Source organism: Podarcis liolepis (genome assembly GCF_965112155.1).
Source record: "Podarcis liolepis genome assembly, chromosome: 7".
In the NCBI taxonomy this organism is placed as follows: Eukaryota; Metazoa; Chordata; class Lepidosauria; order Squamata; family Lacertidae; genus Podarcis; species Podarcis liolepis.
In genome coordinates, this window is record NC_139561.1 from 54311455 (window position 1) to 54327268 (window position 15814).

At 47.1% G+C, this 15814-nt stretch overlaps 1 protein-coding gene across 1 annotated transcript in view; it reads right to left on the bottom strand.

The window, feature by feature from the left end:
• The window catches only part of LOC310711137 (uncharacterized protein), a 48650-nt gene extending 33072 nt beyond the window's left edge, over positions 1–15578 (bottom strand). Inside the window, exons 1-13 of the mRNA XM_083512606.1 lie at positions 15420–15578; positions 12834–13038; positions 11546–11675; positions 10743–10876; positions 9902–10055; positions 8474–8578; positions 6695–6811; positions 5928–6068; positions 5600–5680; positions 4385–4532; positions 3172–3324; positions 1831–1897; positions 276–458 (exon numbers count right to left, since the gene is read on the bottom strand). Coding sequence (XP_083368732.1) covers positions 276–458; positions 1831–1897; positions 3172–3324; positions 4385–4532; positions 5600–5680; positions 5928–6068; positions 6695–6811; positions 8474–8578; positions 9902–10055; positions 10743–10876; positions 11546–11675; positions 12834–13038; positions 15420–15495 — 1694 coding nt within the window. The 5' untranslated portion in view covers positions 15496–15578. The remainder of the gene's footprint in view (positions 1–275; positions 459–1830; positions 1898–3171; positions 3325–4384; positions 4533–5599; positions 5681–5927; positions 6069–6694; positions 6812–8473; positions 8579–9901; positions 10056–10742; positions 10877–11545; positions 11676–12833; positions 13039–15419) is intronic.
• Positions 15579–15814: the final 236 nt, after the last annotated feature.

The window sequence follows — 15814 nt, forward strand, 5'->3', positions numbered from 1 at the left end:
ACTAATCAACAAGGCGTTGCAGCCATGCACAGGATTCTTAAACTGCACTGGGGCATAAACTCGTTTCTCTTCAAATCATTGGCAGGATTTCCTAATTGTTGATGTGAATCACCTGGCATTTCTGCTGTATAAATAGTATCTCATAATAGCTAAGATTTTCGGCGTTAGAACATGCGTTGAACAAATGCATTTTTCAGACTGAAATAATTCTTGTTGGAAAATGTTTGTTCTCAACACAAACAAAAATAAGCTGGGGCAATTTGGCCACTGGTTACAGTTCCCCATGTTTTTCCTTTCCTTCAGCCATTTTCTTCATTTTTTCAGGCAGTGTCTTTAACCAGAAGTCCACCTTGTTCTTCCTCAGCTTCTCTGCTTTCCTTTGCTCCAGGTTTAATTCCAAATATTCTTCATTCAGACCATACTGAGGCCATTCCACCAAACCTTTGCCATTTGGATTCCTGAAAAAGACAGAGCCGAGAATTCAGTTCCTATTCAGCATTTTGGTTCTGTACTTTTTGGCATGTACGTAAAGCCACTGAGTGGGGCCATAGAGCATCTCGGAGCGTATCGCCATCCGTATACTGACGGCATGCATCTCTCTTTCTGCCGCTGAGATGGTTGGTGTGCTGAACTGGTGCCTGGTCATGGTGACAGACTGGATGAGGCTCAATCCGAAACAACGAGACGCTGTTAGTGGGTGGTTCCTTGGTGATCTATCCTCTAGCAACCTCTGTTTTCGATTACAACAATGCACTATACATGAGGCTGCCTTTCAAGACAGCTCGAAAACTGCAGCTGGTGTAGGATGTGGCAGCAGGACTGATGAGGGAAATGAAGTGGTCTGAGCCCATCACTGGTTCTGGCATAGCCGCACTGGCTGTTTCCGGGACCATTTCCAAGTCTTAGTTTTTAGCTGGAAAGCCTGATGTGGCTCAAGGCCCTAAAGCAGGGGTCAGCAACCCAAGGCCCATGGGCCACAAGCGGCCCATAGGGGTCGTTTTACCAGCCCACGAGCCGCCCCCAAACTGAGCCACCCGCTCGGCGAGCCCCCGCGTGCTGCGCTAAACCGGCATAGGGACTCGCTTTCACGGCACTGGAAATCGTGCGCCTGCAATCTGGCCCACAGAGGGGGCTCTGCGGCAGTGAACCGGCCCAGGCAAGGTAAGCACTGCCGACCCCTGCCCTAAAGCCTCTCCTCTTAAACCTTGTGCTCATTGTTTGAGGCCCTTCGCTGGGTCTCCCCTCCAAGATAAGTTTAGAATAGGGGTCAGCAAACTTTTTCAGCAGGGGGCTGGTCCACTGTCCCTCAGACCTTGTGGGGGGCTGGACTTGATTTTGAAGGGAAAAAAGAATGGATTCCTATGCCCCACAAATAACCCAGAGATTCATTTTAAATAAAAGCACACATTCTACTCATGTAAAAACACACTGATTCCCAGACCGTCCGCGGGCTGGATTTAGAAGGCGATTGGGCCTTAGTTTGCCTACCCATGGAGAAGGTGGTGACAAGGGAGAGGGCCATTTTGGCTGCACCCTCCCCAGCGAGGCCTTCCTGGTGCTGTCATTTATTTACATCCTTTCAGCATCAGGTCAGAACGTACGTCTTCTTCCAGGCATTTCAGACAATAGGATTATCAAGATTATTGTTGCTTCTGTATTACAATTTTGCTGTTATTGCGGTTTATTGTTAAACTTGATTGTTGGTGTCCTTGTATTTGTAAGACACCTACAGATGCTTTATGATAGATATCAAATAATAGCAATTATTAATAACAATGCAAATATTGCAACCACTGAGGCATAGTGTTTTGAAATAGCCAAGAATCTCACCCATTTCGGGCAAAGTTGCTCCAGTATTTCATCATTTTTCTGCTGAGCTCTTTCTCGGCCTCTGTCGCTTTATGTGAGAAGTACAGGGGGAAGAACGTATTAGTCATGTAGCATGTAGTAATTCATGTAGAATTTATGGTATTGACTATCAGTAGAGCTTTAAAGAGGTATTTCAATGTTATTATTTGCTTAAAATTTGTTTTGCTTCCTCATCTGTTTATGGTTTTTGTTTCCTATCAGACGTAAACTCCTAGTACCCTTCAGATAAATTCCCAGAGTGGCTTAGTAAAGATATCAACTATCAAACACGGGGAACTGTAGTTTGCATGCCACAGAGTTGCAGTTCCCAGCACCCTTAAACTACAGTTCCCATTTGGGGGGGGGGGGCTGGGCAGTCTGATAAATATTGAAATCAAATTCCATGGGCATATTTAAACAGCAGTCTGTGAACTGCTAAAGCTGGTTAATGATTAAATTAATCCTTGATAATGTTCTTATTCAGCCTGCTTCTCCAAGTGGGGAGAAGTTCCAGGTCAGCTCCACTCACCCAAGTTTGTTTGCCTTTGGAAGGAGGTCGCTGAGGCCATTTCATAATATTAGAGTTTCTTTACAGATGTATACAGGTTAAGCATAGCTGGAGGCAGCAGTTTAAACACCCCAGAAGCAAAACCCACATCAGACTTCCAGAGTGAGGCAAACCCCCAAAAGGCACATTCCAGAGCTGCAACACTCTGCCCCTTCCTGCTCACTTATCCTGAGCTAGAAGTGGGAAAGGCCATGTGTCTCCATGGTGCCCAGTTCGCATGCGCTCACATCGGGGCAAGACACAGAGAACAAATGGAGCCCACTTAGCTCACCCAGCCAGCCCTCATCACTGCTGGAGCAACACCAGTCCCTAGTGGCATGCCTGTTGTGTCCTCACACTGCACTCCCAGAATGGCTTTGCAAGGCTCGAATCCGGGGAGGGAAGCATAAGAAAGGCACACCAGCCATACTCCCTTCTCACGCCGCCTCCCCAAGTGGCTTTGCAAGCCTGGGATATATCAGATCCTAGTCTCACAAAGCGGTGCCAGCCTGGCTCAGGGAGGGGCAGGAGCAGTGCTTGCCCCACCCTGAAAAATGAACCCAGGGCGATTGCAGCCCCCCCTACGCTATGCCACCTACGCCTTCAGAAGACTTAAGGAAGATCCAGCTATTGAGGCAATAATCTCCATTACAAAAGAAGCCAGTCTTGCCCAGCCTTAAGAAATCCTTCTGACCTTATTGACTTTCTCCTGTGCAACTGCACCTTTCCCTGCCTTATAAAAGCAAAGCAGAAGAAAACATCAATAAGATTCTTACCCATCCAAGCGGCTGACTCACTGCCTAAGAATGGTACCCCAAATACAAAGGCAAGTTCATCACCATGATCTGCCTTCACAAAATCTGGCTTTGCGTTTTTTAATGCACTGGGCCGGTGCTGGAATTCATAAAGGTAGACAGGAGCTCCAGAATCTGAAACAAAAAGTGGGTGGGGGAGGGGGGAGAGAGAGAGATCAGTGTTTGCAGTGATTACTGGGACACCATACATTACGATGGTTGCATAGGCCCGAGCCCCCTCAAAAATTCGTTTGGGGGGGCGGAGCCCCCCCAATAATTTAAGAAAATTATTAGTTATATTATGCTTTGCCGCACCGGCCGCAACATCTGGGGGGGGCGCGAGTCCAGAGGGCCCAGCCGTGTCGTGCCCTCGGCCCGCCCCTATTGTCAGAGGCTCAGCGTGGAAGTGTTAACAAAGTTTCAGAGGGGGGAGCGAGTGGGGGGGACGCGGGGAGGGGAGGGGGTCCCCGCTTCTCCGGCCGCCTTGCAGAAGCGGCCACCGCCCGGCGGCTCTGCCTTTGCTCGCAGGCCTGCCTGGGGGCTCCCTTGGCTCCAGCGCTGAGCTGGCGGCCCCGATCCCGGGAGCAAAGAGGCGTCGCGGCTAGGCCTGCGCCAGGGCCCTGACCTGACAGCTTCTCCGGCTCCCCAAGCCGAGGACAGCTTCGGCTGTGAAGCTGCGCCTTCCGGGCTGGCCCCTTCTCGGCTGGGCCTCGCCTCTCCAGCTCCCGCTGCTTGTGGATAGGTCCGCGAAGCCTGGACACGCTGATTTCAGCGCGCGCAGGCTTTGGGATGCCGGCAACTCTCCCCAAGGAGCGGGAGCGCTCCCGCTGCTTGCGGAGAGGTCCGCGAAGCCTGGAGAGCGAGAGGGGTCAGTGCGCACCGACCGTTCTCGCTCTCCAGGCTTCAGTGAAAGCCTGCATTTGCCCCATAGGACGCACACACATTTCCCCTTCATTTTTGGAGGGGAAAAAGTGTGTCCTATAGGGCGAAAAATACGGTATTTTTTTTCTCATCCAGGTTGGATTCCAAGACTGGAACCCAGCACCTCTTGACAATCATGGAGCCTCTAGAAATTTCCCCAATGCAGGAGCTTCTAATGAGATCTTATGATGAAGGTTGGGATATAAATCTAATAAATAAAATAGATAAATAACGCTTTGCTGTGGTCATTCCGTTATTTCAAAAGTGAATTCACCTCTGTGATATCTAGCTATCTCAACAGCAGGAGCAACAAAGACCATATCTCCCATCATGTCCAGAAAGCGATCTCGTAACTTGACACGGTCCTTGGTGTCTCCCAAGTATTCATCCAGTGCCATCTGCAGAGGCTCAGGTGATAAATTCTGCAAGGAAAGGAGGGAGCAGCCACATTAGAGAAGGCCATGGGAACCACTTCCCCTCCTGCGACATCCATTGCCCAGCAAATGCCGCCAGGGAAATGGGTGCAGCAGCTGGGCTCTTCCAGGAAACAGCAGCGACAACACACGACAAGGAGAGGAAACCTCTGGCTTGTGGGCCACTCACAGCCCTCAAAGCTTTGGGATCCGGCACCCACACATCTGCTTCCTGCCCCCAAACATGGCAATTAGGCTTAGAGGAAAATAGGTTTTCCCCCCTCCCCAAGGCTAATTTATCATGCAAGGAGAGAGGAATTGGAATGAGCTGGGGAGAAGCTGGGAAGAAAACAACCCTCTCCTCAATTGCACCTTTGCACAACAGGGTTAGTGAAAGCATCCCACTCATGTGAATAGGAACAATTTCAGGGATGTGGGAGGAGAAAAGGGGAGAGGCAAAAGAAAGGCAGCTTTAAATGTCTGTGTCAAGGGTGTGTGTAGGTGTGAATGGATGGATTTGTGGAGGGGTGTAAATGATGCACCCCTGACAGGGAGGAAACCAGTGATGAAGACTTAATCCCACCTCCCTGGTTTCCATAAAAGCAGGGGAGGGGCCAGAGACCTCTACCAAAACTTGGAAGTAGATCTGGATCGACCTGTTGGACACCCCTGCTTTAAGACATGCAAAGCGGCAGCAGAGATGCCTGTTTGCAAAAGAAAGCAAAGGGGCCTCTGGGTTTTCCTCCACTGCCACCAGCTGCTTGTGGGTGGGTCTCACACTCTGCAAAGGTGCGGAGGGTCCCCAACCCCCAGCCACCACACCCAGAGTTTTTGTTCTTGTTTCTGTAACTGGCACCTGATGTTGTGGATCATTTGATCCTAGATGCATGTTTAATCCCTGCTTTAAAGGCTGCAAAAATGAAACCACAAAGGGCTGGAAGGGAAAGGCCTTTGGAAGGGGCCGGCCCTGTTTTGCAGGTGTTTCTTCTGCCCCTCTTTATGTTATCTCCCCTTTCCCATACACACTGGAGCTTGTAGAAAGCTCAGTAAGTTGGGCTCGCTGGCTTCTCTCTTACCATGGAGGCGGTTATCCGCTGAAACAATGCAATGATGGTTTCCTTATCCATGCCTTCAGTTATGCCGGTGATGTTCATTGCCTGTGGAATTAAATAGAGACTTCACATTCAATACCATCCAAGGCATATGGAACCTGGCCTTCACTCCTTTTACCTGAGTTTGTAAAGGCACAAAAGACATGGTAAATCCATAAAGAGGATGAGGAAGGAGGGAAGGAGGGGCAGGGAGTTGCAGCAAACATCTTTTGCTTTTAAAATATTATTCAAAAGCACCAGACTCTATTGCAGCCACACATCAGGGTACAAAAATAAATTGCGAGCAACTTACCGCAGGAACAACCCATCCGTATTCGTGATTATTCAAACCTAATAGATATGGGACAGTGTTAAATTCCTTTGAGGCCAGTAGTTCCTCGGGTGCCTTTCGAAGGAACTCTCCATCAACTACTGCGGGGATAATCCCAAATCCCTGTTTGTTTTTAAAGAAAAGTTCTCTTTAATGTGTATTGGATCCCTAGAAACAACTGCAAAAGTTATGTATAACAAGAATGAAGCAAAACTGGACAATTCCAAAAGCAGGGACATAGGAAGCTGCCTTATTACAATCCAGACCACAATATTGACCTCAATATTATCTCCACTGACTGGTAGCCACGCTCCAAGGTTTTGGGCATGGGCCTTTCCCACTCCAACCTGGAGATGCTGGGATTAAATCTGGAACCTTCCACATGCAAGCCAGATTCTCTCCCACTAAACTGTAGCCTTTCCCCAAAGTGTTAATATACTTGAAACCCGACCAAGAAGGATTTGGAATGAGAAAAATACATGTGTGTTTGTATGAGGCAAAATGACGAATCGCCAAACAGAAAGACCCTGGAGAGGCATGGGCTTAGTCCAAACAAACCTTTTGGCATGTGTGCATAGTTGCCCCCTTGGATAACAATGCAAACTCCCTCATGTTTAAATCTTTTTCATCTAGGAAGATTCCAACAGTTTGTGGCCCACGTACCTCCCGACCCAAATAAGCAAAGGAGAGCAAAAACAGAGCGGAAGAGCATCACATTATGTGGATGTCGTTGAAGTTTTCAGACTCACCAGGGTCAAGTTGGTATTCAGGGTTTTGAGTTCTTCTTCTGTTTTGCTCCTCAAGCAATGCACCAGCGCGGAACTGCTGGCCTCACAGCCAGAGGCTTTTGCAATTTTATGTGAGAACTTTTGATGGAGGAGGGGGGAATAAAATAATAATACAGATTAGAAGAGGAGGAGTTTGGATTTGATATCCCGCTTTATCACTACCCTAAGGAGTCTCAAAGCGGCTAACAATCTCCATTCCCTTCCTCCCCCACAACATACACTCTGTGAGGTGAGTGGGGCTGAGAGACTTCAGAGAAGTGTGACTGGCCCAAGGTCACCCAGCAGCTGTATGTGGAGGAGCGGGGAAGCGAACCCAGTTCACCAGGTTACAAGTCCACTGCTCTTAACCACTACGCCACACAGCAATTGGCACTACATTGACGCTGAACAATCACAACAGCCTGATATTTCCATGGGCTTGTTTGAAGCAGAGCTTAAGGCTGTCACTCGTCTCAGGGTGGTTGTCATCCTGAAACAAGGACCCCTGTCTTCATGGACAAGGAATTTCAACATCTTTTAAGCATCCATGATAGGCCACAGGGCCAGTCATACACACACACACACACACACACACACACACACACACACCCCAAAACCGGGCAACGTGCTGTTGAAACAAAGCATGGCACGACGACATCTTTGCTTTTAAATCCCCACCCTCACTTACAGTATTCTTATTATTTCTTGTCTATAATTTCCTGTTTATAACCCACCCTTCCTCTCCAAAGGGCCAGGGTGGCTCAATAATGAAACTGCATAACAGCATTTTTTAATGCATTTCATTTCTCCCCTGCTTTCATCCCAAGGAGGCCCCCAGACTACCAATTCAAAACAACACTAAAACTTACTGTAAGCAGCAGTTAAAACCAGCAGTGTAAACCTTTTTGGACAGAAGCTTGCATGATTTTTTTAAAAAGAAAAGGTGTAAACATGTTTCCTGAAAGCAGATAAAGTCATGTGTGGAGGGGGGCTGCCGGATTTCATGGGGGGAGTTACATAACCGGGGGAAGGCTGCCCTCATAATGCCCCATATCTGATTCCTGTTCTTACTGATAGGACCATGAGTTGGACGTTTCCCAAAATTGCAATTTTTGTGTTATTAATTTTAGCCCTAATGTTAGATATTGTGCTGAGTGATGAGGAGTGTAGGGGTGCAAATATACAGAGTGTGGGATCAGGTGGGATTACTATGAGGAATTATAAAATATGCATCAAGCCATTGTGTCCTTGATGAATGCATTGTGTTGACTGGGTTTAATTCATTGACAATAATTTCTGATCAAATCCCACAACCCTGTGCATCTCTGGCCAGTTCCTCTACTGTCCATTTCTCTTGCTTGACAAGTCACATATGTAGGCCAGCTGCCAGTTGCTTAGCCAGTTGCTTAGCCTGGGGCATCCAGAGGTACCACTGTACTGTAAATCACAGTTCCATGTTCCCTCCCAGCAAATTATTGCAGGCTTTCCTTAGGCATCTGATTGGCCACTGTGAAAACAGGATGCTGGAGTAGATGGGGCCCCCTTGGGTACAGAGCTCTGCTCATGCTCAGAGGCTGTCTCTCTTCCATCTTTTTGAAGGCTTTGATTCACCCTTTATATCAGTCTGTTTTGATTAATATCTGAGAGATGCTTAAGCTGCAATCCTCAAACTTTCATTCCCTGGAACAGTCCAAAGCAGTTTGAGAACCAGACTATTGCTCTTAAGGGTATTGTCTCCCTGCACAACAACAACAGACTCACCTGAGCAAGGACTTCTGGGCGGCTAGTGATGAGGCCTGGAAGCTGAGTGACTCCACTCTCAGAGATGGCCCTGTGGAACAAGCCCTTGGACAAGGGGGACAGAAGCTGCAGCAGAGGAAGAAGGAGGGCAGGTGAGAGACACAAAACAAGGCATTCAAAATCAAAGGTGTCTTTTAATATGGCATTTACTGTATTTATTTTCAATATTTACATACTGTCCCCAAACTAGTGTTTTCTGTGCAGTTCAAAAGTAATAATTAAATACATAAATACATTTTTTAAAATTTGGGAGCAAAATCCAAGGCAATGCATTCACGATCTCAAGTGGAGTGGAGTCACATTTCTCAAAACCTACTGGATTATCCCTGGATCAGGGCAATCCAAATTCACAGGGTCAATTCAATCTAAATATCAGCAGGAGAGCAGCTGTCTGAGGGGGATGTCTTGTGTAGGGCATTACAGTCGTACTTTGGAAGTCGAACGGAATCCGTTCCAGAAGTCCGTTCGACTTCCAAAATGTACAAAAACCAAAGCGTGGAAGGTCCTGCAGCCAATCGGAAGCTGCGCTGGACATTTGGCTTCCAAAAATTGTTCACAAACCGGAACAGTCACTTCTGGGTTTGCAGTGTTCGGGAGCCCAAACGTTCGAGAACTAAGCTGTTCAAAAACCAAGGTACGACTGAACTTAAATGGGAATGCAAACAGCTTCAAACGCACATTAAGCTCAGGTGTGAACAATCCTTGCATTATCTCAGTGGACAGCTGGCTGTGCTGGGTGTAATGGGTGTGCATTTTACCTTTACTCACTGCTTTGGATGCAAGCTACAACCTTGTTTTGGTTTTCCAAAGCTTCAGGTGTAACCACCCTCCTCTCTCCATGCAAGTCAATGGAGACAGTACTGTCTCCATTGGATGACAAGTGGAAAACAAAGCCTTGCAAGCCCTAAATAGAGTCTATTCTCCCAAAGGTGGATGTGGGCTCCCCCCACCAGCACTGTCTCCATGGCACAGGTGGCTCTGAAGGCAGCTTTGGCAGATCTCAAATGCCCAGTGAAGCTCCTGAGCTGAGCAGGCCCACAGTTTCGGAGTCAACCTGCTTTGGTTCAGACTATTTTGTGGAAGACGTAACATTTCTTGCAAAGGCAGCTGTTGTGTCTGAGTACTAGAGCTGAACGGCCCTTCCAGCCCTTCCACACAAATACCCTTCTCTCCCCCAAACTATCTTAGTTTTGCCAGTAGTGTCCTTTAATATGGAAGAAGCACTTTGTTGTTGGTCTTGTTAAACCAGAAATCCTTGGAGATCTACAGCATAAAAGTGATTTGCAACTGGATTCAGATCTTTCTTCTGCCCACCTCCCAGCCCCAGTTTAGAGATCTCTGGCAGAGTCCTCAGAGCCTTTGCAATCTCCATATTTAGTGGATCCCTACCTGAGCACCAACACTAAATGCTCCTGCAGACTCTCCAAATATGGTCACAGAATTGGGATCTCCTCCAAAATGTGCAATGTTCTCCTGAACCCACTGGAGAGCAGCTACTTGATCCAGCAATCCCCAGTTTCCACGGGCATCACTGCTACCAGTGCTAAAAGAAAGTCAATAGTCAAGCGATGGAGAAACTACTAGATGGTTAACATGCACCCCCCACCCCCAAAATGATCTATCTCTGCTCTGCAAGGAGATAAGCTGAACGTTTGACCTGAGAAGCGAGCAATCTTCTGCCTCAGAACCACCACTCTGGAATGGGCAACAGCAGCCAGGTAGCGCAAAGTGAGAATTTCCTCCAGGATCCTTCTCATTTCAGCCATTCATGTGTCTCCTCTGTCGCCCCATTTTTCCTTTCATTCAGCCCTTCTTTCGGGACCCTATTGCTTGGGACTTCCAGCTTCTCAACTTTGCAGGCTGTTTTCACTAATATATGCCTTTTCTTCCACATTTCCCCTAATATGGGTTTCCACATGCATTTTCTGGTTGGATAACTGTATCACAAAATTTGGAGAAATACTAATTTCAAAGGGAAGCATGTCTTTTGATTGTGTCTTATTTTGCGTGGTGCAAATCAGGAAGATGCAGCGATGAAGCAAGTTGGATTCCCCTCCTCTTCCCTTTTCTTTACATCTCCCTTCCTCTCCTTGCAAAGCTTTTTATTTATTACTCCTAGCAAGAGAAGCAAGAGAAGCAAAGGCAGATCTAATCTTCACCAAAGAGATTGCATGTGCCCTGTGTACCTTTAAGTTAGTGCGGTTTTTTCAAGTGTTAGAAACTATCTCACCTGAAGAATCCTGGGAGACCCAGCCTGTACTGAATCGCAACGACTACCACCTTTTCATAAGCAGCCAAGGCTGATCCATCATTCATAAAAGCTCCACCTAATATCAGAGCCCCTCCGTGGATCCAGACCATGACCTGGGAAAATACACAAAATAAAAGGAACTCGTTATAATAGCAACATCCCTGGCACAGATGAACTTGGTGTTAATGGAGCAACAGGGCCAGCACTAAAAGAGCTTTCAAGAGAAGTTGGGTGCTTTGCACCAGGAGCCAGTGGAGCAGCTGAAAGGCAGAATCCATGCCATTGCAGCAATAAAACCGCTACCACATTTGCAAAGCTACTAAGCAGGTTCCAGTATGGTTTCAGATTGGATGGGGAATCAGACTCTACAAGGGGTTGGGGTGAACCCAGAAGCCCAGATGCAGAGCATCCAGAGTGGCTGAGGAGATCCAGGGAGTGGGTGGGCAGCTGAAGGGCTTGGACTGTGAAGCTGAGGAAAAGGAGGGGGAATGTCTCAAAGAAGAGTGAACTACAGACTAAAGGTAAAGAGTTGCTGCTGATTGTTTTCTTCATTCCATGTCTGCCAACTGTGGAAAGAAAGGTGCAAGAAGCCTGTGTGCATGTGCGAGTGGAGCATGGACAATTAAAGGGGGACAGCAACAGCCCCATAATACTGTGGGTTGCTGTTTCTGTCCTCTGCCCTGCTGGCCTCAAGAGCAACTGCCTCCGATCCTGCACTACTTCTGGTTGCACATTTGCAGGCAGCAGAGGCGATACTCGTAAGGTAGGCTTTGTTTGCTTACAGGCAATTTGGCCTTGGTGTCTGGGGTATAAACATTCAGGTAAAGACAATCTTCAGCCACTGCTATGTCGGGAAGCGTCATATTCAGCATCTTGCTAAAGCCAGCCAGCCATTCCAAGTCTTGCAGACACCTTTGAAACAGATGAGAAGAAAAGGATGTGAAAGGACGGTAAGGAGAGCGGAGCTCTTATCTGTCACGCTCATGGTTGGGGTGTGTGTGAGAGATTTAAACAGCTTTCACCACCACCTGCTTTCTCAGGAACCTGGAGAGATGTAGCCAGTGTGTACCTGGCAGGGGCTCCAGGTGAGAATTCAAGTGCTAATTCACAGGATTACTCGGGAGAAACCAAATTGTTGTAGACCAGAATACATTTGCATGCAGGACAGAAGTTCATGGATCTGCTTGTCTCCAGTAGCCACTGCTCCTGTGTGCGTTTCCCACTGACTCATCGCTTGACAAGAGCCTTGCGTGCTCTGCTCCTCATTAACCAGAAAAGAGGCCCTGGGGCATTCAATGTGGTCAGACTGGAAAAGCTGGAACTGCAGTTCTTTTGCACAGAAGCTCCTCTGTCGCCTGTTGCCTTAAAGATGGACATGTTTGCCCCTGCTCTCAGTTCCATGGGTGGTGGTGATAGGGGAAACACCCCCTAAGCAGCACTGCTGATGCCTAAAAGCAAACTGTGTGGACTGCCCAATTTGCGCTGCTCCCACAATCACCCCCACCACCTGAAAGGAGGGCAGGTGAACAACATGGAGTAAAACCTCCTTATCCCTCAGCTCCAGAGGCTGGCTGTTCCTCGGGGAAATTGGGTGCCCTCTGAATGCTGGATTAAACAGGTGCAAAGTCCCTTTGGCTTGGAAGACAGATACTGCCCCAGCCCTTGGAATGGAGCCGTGAGGAGGCTGTTGTTGCCTCCAATAGACTCATGACGGGTTTGAGGGCCAGGGAGCATCTTCCCATTTGTTTACTTAAAGAGCTATAACCCTGTTTCTTCCCAAAGAACTGTGCTCCCAAATACCTTTCCTATCTTAAAGCAAGCTAGAGTTATCCAGACAATGTTTCAGGTTTTGCCCCTTTCTGACCTGAGAGAATTGTTTTTACCAATGGACACAGATTAACATAGCTGTTCTTTCTGTACCAAATGGCACTCTTCTTGCTTACAGCAGAGGATTTGAGTTGGGTCTGAAAACCATTTTGCTACCAACTAAAAGCAAGACAGGAAAAGGACCTTCATATTAATCTAGCCCAAGGAGGATGTCCAGCAAAGTCACATTTGGCTCATTCTTACGCGGGAGGGATAGACGTTGACTCCCTCACATGGCTCCACGCTTCTGCTGGTTGCGGTGGGGAGAATCTCAGGGCTCCGACCGGTGGTTTGGCAAAAGGGATCCCAAGGAACACATTCACAGGCTGGTCGATGCCCTTCACGCTGGCCAGCATGCCCTGCAAGGGCCCATACTTGGTAACCACTTCGGGACGGTCATTTCTTTGGCCTACAAAAGATGAACATGAAGACCAGGGGCAGGCGGCCTTGCAAACAAGGAGGCGCTTCTCACAGCATCATCCATCATTAATTTTACTTGCCATAAAGACTTATAAGGGGGTTGCAAATAGAAAACAAGTTTTAAGAATATGGCCAAACACAAATGCAATGAAAACAAACATCCTTAATAAACAAACCCATGAAACAGCAAAACGTAATGGTTAAGAATGAATGGGAAGTCAGGAGATCAGGGGAATAGTTGCACCTAAAAAGGGGTGTCTTGATGGACAGATGGAATGCTACTACCAATTGGGAGAGCATTCCACAACACGAGGGCTGCCTGTGAAAAAGCCCCACCTCTTGTGTTATTCGTCTTTTAAAGCCATCCAAGTTGGTGACTTTCAGCTGCCTCCTGTGGGAGCTAATTACATTGATCCTGTGTTTGCATCTTGCTTTTCTTCCCAGGAGGCCAGGGTTGTGTACGTTTTCTTTCCCTCCCTCTTTTTACATTCGCAACAGCCTTGTGATGTAGGTTAGACTAAATTAATATATATACAACAGCTCTTGCCGACAGATTGCAGAAGCCAGAAGGAGGCGAAGCAGGGGCCTCAATCCCCATACAGTGTAGCAGTCCTGTCAAATCCTGTTGACACCCCTGTTTGGAGGATATTGAGTAATAAGCAGCTTTGTGGTATTCCCATGTGCTAACCCACCAAAGCACCCTGTAGTAGCACATTTGAACGGAAACGATGGATGTGAGGAAGTCCTGATGCAATGTACCCACAGAGGTTAATGTCTCTCCCCAGCCCCACTTGCCCTGTTGTGAGGAGTTGAGCTGCATAATTCTACAGAGCCTCCATGTTCAGAGGCAGTCGTATGCCTTGGAGTCACAGGAGCTGGGTGCAAAGAACAAGGCGAAGCCTACTGTGAGCTTTTCCGGCCTTGCACCTTGTCCTGGCTGGCTGGCTGGCTGGCTGCTCTTTGGACAAACCCAACCCTGAGAAGGTGGATCTGATCACAGCATAGCAAGTTTTACGTAGTTCGTATAGTTTGAAGTGTTCCTAATAAGAGATTATTAAATTAGTGGCTCTTTTGCCTTCAGATTCTGCTGCCGCCACCATTACTTGTTTGCTACTCATCCTTAACACGCACTTCAACTTTTTTTCAATGAAGGTGTTTTATTAGTACTTTATCGTTACCATCAACTTCCCCAGGAACACTTTTGCAACTGCCCAAGGAGCAGAGGCTGAATTAAAATGCAGGACCACTCAGGGCTTAGCCACACTTCCCCTCACCCTGGAGAAAACTGCTCTTTAGTGAACGGCTATTCGGGTTTTCTCCAGATTGACATTTGTTCCAATTTAGCACTAAAGAGCAGGATTTCCTTGGGAAAGAAGGAGGGCAAGGGGGAAACTGCTTGGACCTATGCTGTCTAGGCACAGGACAAGCAGACGTGTGAATGGGACCTCAGGAGTCACAGATCAGCCCCTGTCCCCTGTGAACTAAATGGCCCCTCACGGCCCACCCCTCGTTGGAAACCTGCTTTGTTCAATTGTACTCGAGTCTGCTTTTCAATTCCAGGCCAAAATATTTTTATTTGTCCAGGCTTCTTAAATTCACTGTATTGTCTTAGTTTGCTGAATAGTGTTTGGCCTATTATTTTCTCAGCTTCCACAATGCTGTTTTTATTTCTTGTAATTGTTTTGATATTCATTTGTGTGTGTGTTTTTGTACACCCTGGCGTTCACGTTTTGGATGAAGGCAGAATTGAGATATATTAAGAATAAATAAACAAATACATACATAATTCTAAAAGAAATACTAACTCTTAACAATAATACATAAATAAACAACTTCAAACAAAACAGCGGAGTCTATATTGGGAATTCTGCCCCAAATGTTTTCTTCTTCTTTTGTTATTCAACTCTTTTTTTTTTTTTTGACACACGCATTTATAAAGGATAGATTAAGGGGCAAACTATACAATTACCCTGGCTAATAATGCATTTGTAATAGTGCAGGTTTCCTATGAAATATTTAATTTCAACAGCTCTTGACTCACCCACTTCAATATCATTTTCCCTCTGTCAAAGCATTGTGTAAAGCTATAGCATGCATTTGGTGGTATCCCATTTCCCCTACAATAATCAAGACTGTTAATCCATCTTAACCTAAAGTTGTCCTGCCTGCTTTTGTCCTCCAAATCTAATAAAAAGAGTTAGTTGGCTATTGAAGCATAATCCCTATTGAAGCATGAACTATGTGTTCAATGAGGTTTACTCTTGGGGACCTACACCAAGGTTTGCTGCCTATGGGTCCCATCAGCGCAGCCTTTGCCTGAAAGGAGTCTTCTTAAACTTCCCCACAATAAGCAAAAGAAGGTGTATTTACCCCCTGCTGCAGTTCCAGCGATGGACAGGCCCCAGAGCAGAACTCCAAACAGCCAACTCTTGCCAGAAGCTGACATGTTCTTCCCTGCCTGAGAGAGTTTGTTGCTTTGCTTTCAAAAGCACAAAGGTCTCCAAGGGGGAGGAGGAAGTGCCAGCTAAGGGTGTGTGGTGAAAGGAGCACCAAACGTGAAGGGGGAAAGGGCCCAAATAAGGGCTGAAAATTGAACTGCCTTTCCATTACGCCCTAGGGCAAAATAAATCAAACAAACAAAAAACCGGCCTGTTCGGAAGCTGTCCAACTGGGTCTTATCAATGCAGCCTAAACAGAGCGCTTCCAACATCTGACACAGGGAAACAGAATTCCTCACTGCAAGAGGGAGCGGTCCTGGCAACTCT